We start from the raw sequence: 12,100 nt of genomic DNA on the forward strand, positions 1-12,100 counted from the left end.
ACCCATATGAATCTGAACCTGTGTGCAGCTTCGCCGGCGGTGGGGGAGTGTAGTCTGTGTGGCACCACTTCCTGTCTCGTCTGCTCCTCTTGTAACAATCAGCACTTCTGTGTTGCGTGCGACGACCTGTTCCACCGCCACCCGTCCAGAGCCGATCATCGCAGAGACACCGTCCAGAAAACCTCAGCGGGTACAGCAACCCGCACCGTGACTGTTTGCTTGTCCCTCCTCGTGTCTCTGTTGGGTTTTGGACTTGTCCCTCTTTGTGTCTCTGGCTGCTTTTGGACTTGTCCCTCTCTGTGTCTCTGGCTGCTTTTGGACTTGTCCCTCTCTGTGTCTCTGGCTGCTTTTGGACTTGTCCCTCTCTGTGTCTCTGGCTGCTTTTGGACTTGTCCCTCTCTGTGTCTCTGGCTGCTTTTGGACTTGTCCCTCTCTGTGTCTCTGGCTGCTTTTGGACTTGTCCCTCTCTGTGTCTCTTGCTGCTTTTGGACTTGTCCCTCTCTGTGTCTCTTGCTGCTTTTGGACTTGTCCCTCTCTGTGTCTCTGGCTGCTTTTGGACTTGTCCCTCTCTGTGTCTCTGGCTGCTTTTGGACTTGTCCCTCTCTGTGTCTCTTGCTGCTTTTGGACTTGTCCCTCTCTGTGTCTCTGGCTGCTTTTGGACTTGTCCCTCTCTGTGTCTCTGGCTGCTTTTGGACTTGTCCCTCTCTGTGTCTCTGGCTGCTTTTGGACTTGTCCCTCTCTGTGTCTCTGGCTGCTTTTGGACTTGTCCCTCTCTGTGTCTCTGGCTGCTTTTGGACTTGTCCCTCTCTGTGTCTCTGGCTGCTTTTGGACTTGTCCCTCTCTGTGTCTCTTGCTGCTTTTGGACTTGTCCCTCTCTGTGTCTCTGGCTGCTTTTGGACTTGTCCCTCTCTGTGTCTCTGGCTGCTTTTGGACTTGTCCCTCTCTGTGTCTCTGGCTGCTTTTGGACTTGTCCCTCTCTGTGTCTCTGGCTGCTTTTGGACTTGTCCCTCTCTGTGTCTCTGGCTGCTTTTGGACTTGTCCCTCTCTGTGTCTCTGGCTGCTTTTGGACTTGTCCCTCTCTGTGTCTCTGGCTGCTTTTGGACTTGTCCCTCTCTGTGTCTCTGGCTGCTTTTGGACTTGTCCCTCTCTGTGTCTCTGGCTGCTTTTGGACTTGTCCCTCTCTGTGTCTCTGGCTGCTTTTGGACTTGTCCCTCTCTGTGTCTCTGGCTGCTTTTGGACTTGTCCCTCTCTGTGTCTCTGGCTGCTTTTGGACTTGTCCCTCTCTGTGTCTCTGGCTGCTTTTGGACTTGTCCCTCTCTGTGTCTCTGGCTGCTTTTGGACTTGTCCCTCTCTGTGTCTCTGGCTGCTTTTGGACTTGTCCCTCTCTGTGTCTCTTGCTGCTTTTGGACTTGTCCCTCTCTGTGTCTCTTGCTGCTTTTGGACTTGTCCCTCTCTGTGTCTCTGGCTGCTTTTGGACTTGTCCCTCTCTGTGTCTCTGGCTGCTTTTGGACTTGTCCCTCTCTGTGTCTCTGGCTGCTTTTGGACTTGTCCCTCTCTGTGTCTCTGGCTGCTTTTGGACTTGTCCCTCTCTGTGTCTCTGGCTGCTTTTGGACTTGTCCCTCTCTGTGTCTCTGGCTGCTTTTGGACTTGTCCCTCTCTGTGTCTCTGGCTGCTTTTGGACTTGTCCCTCTCTGTGTCTCTGGCTGCTTTTGGACTTGTCCCTCTCTGTGTCTCTGGCTGCTTTTGGACTTGTCCCTCTCTGTGTCTCTGGCTGCTTTTGGACTTGTCCCTCTCTGTGTCTCTGGCTGCTTTTGGACTTGTCCCTCTCTGTGTCTCTGGCTGCTTTTGGACTTGTCCCTCTCTGTGTCTCTGGCTGCTTTTGGACTTGTCCCTCTCTGTGTCTCTGGCTGCTTTTGGACTTGTCCCTCTCTGTGTCTCTGGCTGCTTTTGGACTTGTCCCTCTCTGTGTCTCTGGCTGCTTTTGGACTTGTCCCTCTCTGTGTCTCTGGCTGCTTTTGGACTTGTCCCTCTCTGTGTCTCTGGCTGCTTTTGGACTTGTCCCTCTCTGTGTCTCTGGCTGCTTTTGGACTTGTCCCTCTCTGTGTCTCTGGCTGCTTTTGGACTTGTCCCTCTCTGTGTCTCTGGCTGCTTTTGGACTTGTCCCTCTCTGTGTCTCTGGCTGCTTTTGGACTTGTCCCTCTCTGTGTCTCTGGCTGCTTTTGGACTTGTCCCTCTCTGTGTCTCTGGCTGCTTTTGGACTTGTCCCTCTCTGTGTCTCTGGCTGCTTTTGGACTTGTCCCTCTCTGTGTCTCTGGCTGCTTTTGGACTTGCCCCTCTCTGTGTCTCTGGCTGCTTTTGGACTTGTCCCTCTCTGTGTCTCTGGCTGCTTTTGGACTTGTCCCTCTCTGTGTCTCTTGCTGCTTTTGGACTTGTCCCTCTCTGTGTCTCTTGCTGCTTTTGGACTTGTCCCTCTCTGTGTCTCTTGCTGCTTTTGGACTTGTCCCTCTCTGTGTCTCTGGCTGCTTTTGGACTTGTCCCTCTCTGTGTCTCTGGCTGCTTTTGGACTTGTCCCTCTCTGTGTCTCTGGCTGCTTTTGGACTTGTCCCTCTCTGTGTCTCTGGCTGCTTTTGGACTTGTCCCTCTCTGTGTCTCTGGCTGCTTTTGGACTTGTCCCTCTCTGTGTCTCTGGCTGCTTTTGGACTTGTCCCTCTCTGTGTCTCTGGCTGCTTTTGGACTTGTCCCTCTCTGTGTCTCTGGCTGCTTTTGGACTTGTCCCTCTCTGTGTCTCTGGCTGCTTTTGGACTTGTCCCTCTCTGTGTCTCTGGCTGCTTTTGGACTTGTCCCTCTCTGTGTCTCTGGCTGCTTTTGGACTTGTCCCTCTCTGTGTCTCTGGCTGCTTTTGGACTTGTCCCTCTCTGTGTCTCTGGCTGCTTTTGGACTTGTCCCTCTCTGTGTCTCTGGCTGCTTTTGGACTTGTCCCTCTCTGTGTCTCTGGCTGCTTTTGGACTTGTCCCTCTCTGTGTCTCTGGCTGCTTTTGGACTTGTCCCTCTCTGTGTCTCTGGCTGCTTTTGGACTTGTCCCTCTCTGTGTCTCTTGCTGCTTTTGGACTTGTCCCTCTCTGTGTCTCTTGCTGCTTTTGGACTTGTCCCTCTCTGTGTCTCTGGCTGCTTTTGGACTTGTCCCTCTCTGTGTCTCTGGCTGCTTTTGGACTTGTCCCTCTCTGTGTCTCTGGCTGCTTTTGGACTTGTCCCTCTCTGTGTCTCTGGCTGCTTTTGGACTTGTCCCTCTCTGTGTCTCTGGCTGCTTTTGGACTTGTCCCTCTCTGTGTCTCTGGCTGCTTTTGGACTTGTCCCTCTCTGTGTCTCTGGCTGCTTTTGGACTTGTCCCTCTCTGTGTCTCTGGCTGCTTTTGGACTTGTCCCTCTCTGTGTCTCTGGCTGCTTTTGGACTTGTCCCTCTCTGTGTCTCTGGCTGCTTTTGGACTTGTCCCTCTCTGTGTCTCTGGCTGCTTTTGGACTTGTCCCTCTCTGTGTCTCTGGCTGCTTTTGGACTTGTCCCTCTCTGTGTCTCTGGCTGCTTTTGGACTTGTCCCTCTCTGTGTCTCTGGCTGCTTTTGGACTTGTCCCTCTCTGTGTCTCTGGCTGCTTTTGGACTTGTCCCTCTCTGTGTCTCTGGCTGCTTTTGGACTTGTCCCTCTCTGTGTCTCTGGCTGCTTTTGGACTTGTCCCTCTCTGTGTCTCTGGCTGCTTTTGGACTTGTCCCTCTCTGTGTCTCTGGCTGCTTTTGGACTTGTCCCTCTCTGTGTCTCTGGCTGCTTTTGGACTTGTCCCTCTCTGTGTCTCTGGCTGCTTTTGGACTTGTCCCTCTCTGTGTCTCTGTTGGGTTTTGGACTTGTCCCTCTCTGTGTCTCTTGCTGCTTTTGGACTTGTCCCTCTCTGTGTCTCTGGCTGCTTTTGGATTTGTCCCTCTCTGTGTCTCTTGCTGCTTTTGGACTTGTCCCTCTCTGTGTCTCTGGCTGCTTTTGGACTTGTCCCTCTCTGTGTCTCTGGCTGCTTTTGGACTTGTCCCTCTCTGTGTCTCTGGCTGCTTTTGGACTTGTCCCTCTCTGTGTCTCTGTTGGGTTTTGGACTTGTCCCTCTCTGTGTCTCTGGCTGCTTTTGGACTTGTCCCTCTCTGTGTCTCTGGCTGCTTTTGGACTTGTCCCTCTCTGTGTCTCTGGCTGCTTTTGGACTTGTCCCTCTCTGTGTCTCTGGCTGCTTTTGGACTTGTCCCTCTCTGTGTCTCTGTTGGGTTTTGGACTTGTCCCTCTCTGTGTCTCTTGCTGCTTTTGGACTTGTCCCTCTCTGTGTCTCTGGCTGCTTTTGGACTTGTCCCTCTCTGTGTCTCTGGCTGCTTTTGGACTTGTCCCTCTCTGTGTCTCTTGCTGCTTTTGGACTTGTCCCTCTCTGTGTCTCTGGCTGCTTTTGGACTTGTCCCTCTCTGTGTCTCTGGCTGCTTTTGGACTTGTCCCTCTCTGTGTCTCTGGCTGCTTTTGGACTTGTCCCTCTCTGTGTCTCTTGCTGCTTTTGGACTTGTCCCTCTCTGTGTCTCTGGCTGCTTTTGGACTTGTCCCTCTCTGTGTCTCTTGCTGCTTTTGGACTTGTCCCTCTCTGTGTCTCTGGCTGCTTTTGGACTTGTCCCTCTCTGTGTCTCTGGCTGCTTTTGGACTTGTCCCTCTCTGTGTCTCTGGCTGCTTTTGGACTTGTCCCTCTCTGTGTCTCTTGCTGCTTTTGGACTTGTCCCTCTCTGTGTCTCTGGCTGCTTTTGGACTTGTCCCTCTCTGTGTCTCTGGCTGCTTTTGGACTTGTCCCTCTCTGTGTCTCTGGCTGCTTTTGGACTTGTCCCTCTCTGTGTCTCTGGCTGCTTTTGGACTTGTCCCTCTCTGTGTCTCTTGCTGCTTTTGGACTTGTCCCTCTCTGTGTCTCTGGCTGCTTTTGGACTTGTCCCTCTCTGTGTCTCTGGCTGCTTTTGGACTTGTCCCTCTCTGTGTCTCTGGCTGCTTTTGGACTTGTCCCTCTCTGTGTCTCTGGCTGCTTTTGGACTTGTCCCTCTCTGTGTCTCTTGCTGCTTTTGGACTTGTCCCTCTCTGTGTCTCTGGCTGCTTTTGGACTTGTCCCTCTCTGTGTCTCTGGCTGCTTTTGGACTTGTCCCTCTCTGTGTCTCTGGCTGCTTTTGGACTTGTCCCTCTCTGTGTCTCTGTCTTTGCAGAGACCTGTGGGATTTGTGGGACTACTGCTGTTCATTCTCAGTGTCCCTCGTGTGTCAAGAGGTTGTGTTTGAACTGCGACCGTCTCTTCCACTCTCACCCTGACCGTAAAGGACACAGCAGGACGATTGTTGGACCGGCGTCCAGAGCTCCCAGGTGAGCAGACCCGGCCTCGGCGGTGAAGGACCGTCTTTCTGGCTCTGACGAGTTTTTATGTTCCAGTTTGTCCCAGACGTCGTGGGACTGCTCACACTGCACCACAGTCAACGAGATGAGAGCTGTCCTCTGCACCACGTGTGAACGTCCTCGACTCGCCACGGCCGCCGTCCCAGACAGCTCCATCCCCACGTCTCAAAACTCGGGTGAGACGGAAGACAAAAACGTCCTTTTCTGGAGGTTTGATGATGTCTGTGAGCGGACGTGAGAACGTTGTGTGTCTCTGACCCGTCAGAGTGGCAGTGTAAGAGCTGCACCGTGCTGAATCAGGGCAGCAGCATCCTCTGTGAGGTCTGTGAGCGCCCCCGCCTGGCCACTCGCCCACCCGTCACCCCTGTTCTGTCCAGCCTCCAGTCTGAGCCCAACTCAGCAGCAAAGGTTGGTCTGGAGCCGCTCATCTGAAGGATTGTGATAACAGCTGATTCAAATACAGATGTTCTGTTATGATGTCACTCTTCTTGGGGTTAAAAAGACCCATTTCTGTTCCTCTTGAAGCGTTTTGTTCCTTCTTTTATCATCATCCTTCTCTCCGCCAGTGGACCTGCCAGTTCTGCACCTTCGTCAACACCCAGCCGTCTCCCACCTGTGAGATGTGCAGGCTGTCATGTAAAGACTCGGCTGGAGTCTCTCTGCCCCAGTCCCTCCTCCAGGTGTCCTCCTCCGCCACCGCAGAGCCGCCTCCGCTGGGCGGCAGGCCGAAGCCCAAGCCCCGAGTTGGCATGGACCTGAAGAGGCAGCAGATGATGAAGGATGATGGTCTCAAGCTCATCCAGCAGATCAGAGTGAGATGAACTCGTCTGGATGAAACCACGGGATTGATCATTTAGATAAAAATCAGACACGGGCTCCTTTTAAAAGCTGCTACTTCCTGTTTGGTTGCCAGGAGGCGGAGAAGCGAGGCGTCAGCCCCGAGGAGGTGTATGCGGCTCTCTGCATGTGTGGCGGCAGCAACCCCTGCGACTGGCTGACCTCGGAGCTGCCCCACCTGCTGGATGAGATCTGCGCCATGGCCGCCTCTGTCCAGCTCAACTACAGAGCAGGGAACGCCGGGGCGGAGCCCGCCGTGGAGCGGGACGTCGGCAACGGAGGCATGAAGCCCTCCAGAGCCGAGGCCAAGCTAGCCTGGCTGGCGGCCGGGGGAGACACAGACCGAGCTGTGAGACAGCTGCTGAGAGACAGACGGGTCAAGGTGAGATGAGCTGTTGCTGTTAGACTCCTAAACAACAGAAATGGGAAATCATCTCCAAATGACCTTTATGTGTCGGGTTTTCCTTCAGATGAAAGAGCTTCACTCCCTCGGCTTCCTGGATGTGACCCGGTGTGAGGAGGCCCTGCGGCAGAGTGGAGGGCAGGTGAAAGGAGCCCTTTCCCTGCTCCAGCGCCCCCTCGTGGAGCCTTTCCACCAGCACATCTGGATGGACCAACCGGAGCCTCCGATCGACCCCAAACACGCGGACAAACTGGTGAGACTGGGTGTGGTGCCGTGTCTCCTCTGTCCCGCTCAGCCTCCCTCACCTCCCTGCTTGCTGCTGCTTCCAGAGGACGTGCAGGAGGCTGCTGGCGCTGTACGACCTGCCCAGCTGGGGGCGCTGTGAGCTGGTCCTGTCGCTGCTCCAGGAGCCAGACGTCACCTGCTCACTGGAGGACGTGGTTCACGCTGTCAAGCAGTCTCACGACAGGGACTTCATCAGGCGTCTCCTCATCAACGAGTGTCCCTGCTGCCTGAGCATCTTCCCCCACAGCAAGGTAAGACAGAGACCTGACGTCCTCCCCCGCCCACCTGTCCCATAAACTTGGACACTAACGGCTTCTGTTTTATGTCCCGACAGATGCAGTCTCTGACGTCCTGCCAGTGCTCCGTGTGCCACGAGTGCTTCGGGCAGCACTTCACCATCGCTGTCAGAGACAAACACATCAGAGACATGGTGTGTCCCGTCTGCGGCGAGCCGGACATCAACGACCCCGAACAGCTGGACAGCTACTTCTCCACCCTGGACATCCAGGTGAGCCACAGACACAGGTAGAATATCAAAGATCTATTTTAACAAGGGTCTTCTGCTGAGTCAGGGTCCCCCCCCCCAGCTGTTGTGTTTCTGCTGAGTCATGCTTTTTCTCCAGCTGTTGTGTTTCTGCTGAGTCATGCTTTTTCTCCAGCTGTTGTGTTTCTGCTGAGTGATCTTTTTTCCCTTAGCTGTTGTGTTTCTGCTGATTCATGCTTTTTTCTTCAGCTGTTGGGTTCCTGCTGAGTCATGCTTTTTCTCCAGCTGTTGTGTTTCTAAAGCCATGCTTTTTAATCCAGTTGTGTTTCTGCTGAGTCATGCTTTTTAATCCAGCTGTTGTGTTTCTGCTGAGTCATGCTTTTTTCCTCCAGCTGTTGGGTTCCTGCTGAGTCATGCTTTTTCTCCAGCTGTTGTGTTTCTACAGCCATGCTTTTTAATCCAGTTGTGTTTCTGCTGAGTCATGCTTTTTATACAGCTGTTTGTTTCTGCTGAGTCATGCTTTTTTCTCCAGCTGTTGGGTTCCTGCTGAGTCATGCTTTTTCTCCAGCTGTTGTGTTTCTACAGCCATGCTTTTTAATCCAGTTGTGTTTCTGCTGAGTCATGCTTTTTATACAGCTGTTGTGTTTCTGCTGAGTCATGCTTTTTTCTCCAGCTGCGGGCATGTCTGGACTCTGAGGTTTACGACTTGTTCCACAAAAAGCTGACAGAACACGCCCTGATGAAAGACCCAAAGTTCCTGTGGTGCTGTCACGTGAGTCCAATCTAAGTGTTTCTCAGCTCCTTTCCTCCATGCGGTTTGGGTCGCTTTCATCTTTCTGAGTTCACGTTTAGTGAAGTAAATAAAGAAATAACAGATTCTGCCGTCGAGCTCACGTAAGGATGACCAGATATGAAAGCTTTCACATTTTTCTTATTGTTTGAATGCTGTAAAGCATTGAAACTCTCTCTCTCGCTCTCTCTCTCTCTCTTTCTCTTTCTCTCGCTCTCTCTCTCTCTCTCTCTCCCTCCCTCTCTCTCTCTCTCCCTCCCTCTCTCCCTCTCATTCATATTGAAATGAATGTTAAAAGACCTAATACTGAGCCAATAACATACTGCTGTATCTGATCTTTCTGACCTCTCTGTAAGTAAAACTAGAAAGGTAACTTAAATTTTATTCACCGTCAGAAGGCGGGAAACCGCCCAACCCTATCCCAGCTCTCTGATTGGCTGAGAGAATTCAATCATCTTCTGGCTAAATGGAAGTACACACCCACACATATGATACATCAAAATGATCGTCTCGGTCTAATGATTCCATCCATCCATCCATCTATCCATCCGTTCATCCATCCAATAAACCACCTAACATCCATTCATCCATCCATTACACAATCTGAACATATGTTAATCTATCAGTTTCAGATATCAGCAAATGTTTCTAAAATTCACAGTTCAGCTAACTGTGAACATGTTACTATTAAACTATTCTTACTCAAATGCCAGGTGTGTAAACATTTCAACTGTCTAGTTTTTAAACAATGTTCAAAGATTTCAGTTTGCTGTTTAGCATTTTTTTCGCCATTCTTCACCTACGTTATGCTACACTATACTTTCAGCTCATTTTGACAGTTTAGCTTAGTTTTAGCTTCACTTCAGCTATTCAGCAGCTTCAGCAATCAGTTTCTGAATTCAGCTTATGATGCTAATTTCACAGTTCAGCTAAATATAAAAATTAAACTGTTAAACTAGTCCTACTCAAACAACAAGTGTTTAGACATTTTTGCTGTCCAGATTTTTAAATAATGTTCAGATTTCAGTTTTCTGCTATTTAGGATGTTTTTCTCCCTTCTTCACTTACTTTTTGTGCTTTATTCACTTTTTGGTGCTTTTTGCTTCTAAGCCTTTCAAATCATTCAGCTCATTTTAACAGTTTTGCTTAATTTCAGCTTCAGTTCAGCTATTAAGCTGATCAGCTAACAGTTTAAGCTATCCAGCATTCAAACAGCATTTTCTGCAAGAAATGCAATTTATCTAGTTTGACTTCATTTTTCATCACAGAGAAAATCTAATTTTATTCTATGAGCTGAAACAAAAATATCCTCAAATGAACAAAGTTTAGTTGCACATTATTATCGTTATCTTCTCACACTCCTGCTGGAATAGCTGGGAACTTCCTAGGAGTTCTCATTTCAGTACAGTAGCAGCTTTTTCATAAACTCACACTTGTTTCAGTTTCTGCTGCAGAAAGTTTGAGCCACAACAGTGAAAAACAAAAAAAAACTTAGAATATGTGTGTTTTCTGTACCCGAGTGGAGCAAAGAGCTGTTCTGGGACGAGTTTTATTCGTTCTAACATGATTTATTAACAACTGAAGGTCAACGGCTGACGGGTTTTCCTTTTCCTCTTCCAGTGTGACTCCGGGTTTATCAACGATGGGAACCAGCTGAAGGTCACCTGCCCATCGTGCCGTAAGAGTTTCTGCGCTCAGTGCAAGAAACCTGTGAGTTTTATTTGTGTGGGAATGTGGGAGTCGCTCCTACAGCAGACAACCATCCGGAGCGTCGGGAAACTCCCTGCTCATTATCTGTTTGTGTTCTAGTGGGAACCCCAGCACCAGGACGTGTCCTGTGAAGAGTTTCAGCGCTGGAAGAGGGACAACGACCCGGAGTACCAGAGACAGGGCCTGGCCGGGTATCTGAGAGACAACGGCATCAGTAAGGCTCCTAGAACCCGCCCGTGGAAACATTTAAAGTCGTATTACTCATCATATTCTATAGCAGGGATTCCCAAAGTGTGGTGCGTCGACATGGTCGGGACATAGAAGGGGGTGCATGGCTAAATAAGTTTGGGAACCACTGTTCTATAGGATTATAATAAAGTAATTCATATTTTGATTTCACAGGTCGGTCACATCTTATTTGCTGACTAACACTTGGTTGGATTAGCTTCATTAAAATAGAGTTCTTTGATTAATTAAAAGAAAAGAGTTCATTCTTCTGTTGAGCTGAAAAGAAGCAGGTTAGAAGGAATGCATGAGACCTTGAGACCATGTCTCATGCAGACTAGTCCCGTGTCAGAGGAGAGGGGAAACCGTCATTTCACTCTGTTACAAAACATCATTTGTACTTTTTGCCTCATGACAAGAACATAAATATAATTATCCAGAATTAAAAGCATTAATTTAGGAGTAAATCTTTTATAATTATTAATATTAAATATTTTCAGTGACTTTATTTGGAGTAAAGCTTCCAGGATTAAAGTCTTAAAAACCTTAGATGTTAACAGACATGGGTATTTTACTGTTTTAGGACAAAACCCGTCAGACTAAAGTCATAAATTTACAGGAAAAACATCTGAAACTTTTATTTATTTACTTTTATTCTTTATTTACTCAATAAAGTAGCAAAATTTAGAATTATTAGAAGGACTTTGGTGTAAATTAAAGATTTTATGCAAACGTTTCAGTCACATTAATGGGTTTCATGCTGTTGTTATTAATCTGAATAGAGCAGATCCAGATGTGTTCTCTATGAAAACATCTGTAATGTGTGCTTGCTGCCGTCCCCTGCAGACTGTCCTCAGTGTAACTTCCAGTACGCGCTGACCAAAGGCGGCTGCATGCACTTCAGCTGCTCCCAGTGCAGGTACCAGTTCTGCAGCGGCTGCAACAACCCGTACCACAAGGTGAGTCCCGCCGCTTTTACACCCCATTAGTCAGGTGGAGCTCGTTAATCTGTGGGGTTTAATCCAGAGCCACGCCTCTCTGATGTTCACTGTATGAATGTCTGTGAAGTCAAACCTCCGTGGAGCGAGGTCAGCGTCTTTCTAACAAGCAGCAAAACCAGCAGAATCTTACATTTTAGGGTTTAAATCCTCCACCTCTTCCCTTTCAGCCCATAAAGGCTATAAAAATAATAATGCTGAAATAACTTTTTGTGCTTGGATCAAATAAAAATGGCAGTTCAGATCAGCAAAGGCCCAAATAAAGAGAACAATAACAAAAACATCATGAACTATCAGACTTGTTACGCTGTTGTTGTAAAAGTTGCAGCAAAAACAAGATTATGGAGGATTGTTGTGTGTTTTTCTTCCAGACCGCGTGTAAGACGCCTCGGTGCACGTACAACGGCCTCCACGCCCATCACCCTAGGGACTGCCTCTTCTACCTCCGGGATTGGGACGCACCCCGACTGCAGCAGCTCCTGCAGGTGGAGCCACGTGTCTGCCGTCCCAAGCGACGAGGCTTAAACCACAAAAGAGCATCAGAGTTTATTATTTTATGCTTTAGACTCCTTTTCTCTAGCAGCTTGTTAGGTACAGAGAATCTGAGCCGGTGGGCGGGGCAAAAACCCGGAGAGTTGGCAAGTTCTGTGTAAAATACCTGGATCATCCAGATCAAAACAGGAATTCTGTGTATTAAAGAGTTTTTCTCTCATACTTGTAAAGTTTGCTGATGGGGAAACAAATGAGGACTTTAAAAACCCAAAATGATGTTTTTCAGACCTTCTCCCGTTTTCACGTCCTATTCCAGACAAAAATTTATCGTAAACGTCAGGCTTTTATCGGGAGAGTTCAGATATCCAGGAATGGACGACATCAGAGAACATCGGTCACATTAATCCCATTATTAATGTTTGCATTTATGTTCCTTTGATATTTT

General features: G+C 49.1%; 1 protein-coding gene across 4 annotated transcripts in view; it reads left to right on the plus strand.

Moving 5' to 3' along the window:
* The window catches only part of LOC107383099 (E3 ubiquitin-protein ligase RNF31), a 29,655-nt gene that overhangs the window by 16,419 nt on the left and 1,136 nt on the right, over positions 1-12,100 (plus strand). For 3 of the 4 annotated variants that reach the window (XM_054751914.2, XM_054751917.2, XM_054751916.2), the window contains 14 exons: positions 29-190; positions 5,248-5,401; positions 5,468-5,607; positions 5,697-5,839; positions 5,998-6,243; positions 6,345-6,650; positions 6,739-6,924; positions 7,001-7,207; positions 7,291-7,464; positions 8,114-8,212; positions 9,851-9,940; positions 10,040-10,154; positions 11,012-11,124; positions 11,535-11,648. In XM_054751914.2, coding sequence (XP_054607889.1) covers positions 29-190; positions 5,248-5,401; positions 5,468-5,607; positions 5,697-5,839; positions 5,998-6,243; positions 6,345-6,650; positions 6,739-6,924; positions 7,001-7,207; positions 7,291-7,464; positions 8,114-8,212; positions 9,851-9,940; positions 10,040-10,154; positions 11,012-11,124; positions 11,535-11,648 — 2,249 coding nt within the window. The remainder of the gene's footprint in view (positions 1-28; positions 191-5,247; positions 5,402-5,467; positions 5,608-5,696; positions 5,840-5,997; positions 6,244-6,344; positions 6,651-6,738; positions 6,925-7,000; positions 7,208-7,290; positions 7,465-8,113; positions 8,213-9,850; positions 9,941-10,039; positions 10,155-11,011; positions 11,125-11,534; positions 11,649-12,100) is intronic. The other variant, XM_054751918.2, reaches the window with a different exon arrangement.

The sequence above is a fragment of the Nothobranchius furzeri genome, chromosome 7, assembly GCF_043380555.1.
Source record: "Nothobranchius furzeri strain GRZ-AD chromosome 7, NfurGRZ-RIMD1, whole genome shotgun sequence".
Taxonomy (NCBI): Eukaryota; Metazoa; Chordata; class Actinopteri; order Cyprinodontiformes; family Nothobranchiidae; genus Nothobranchius; species Nothobranchius furzeri.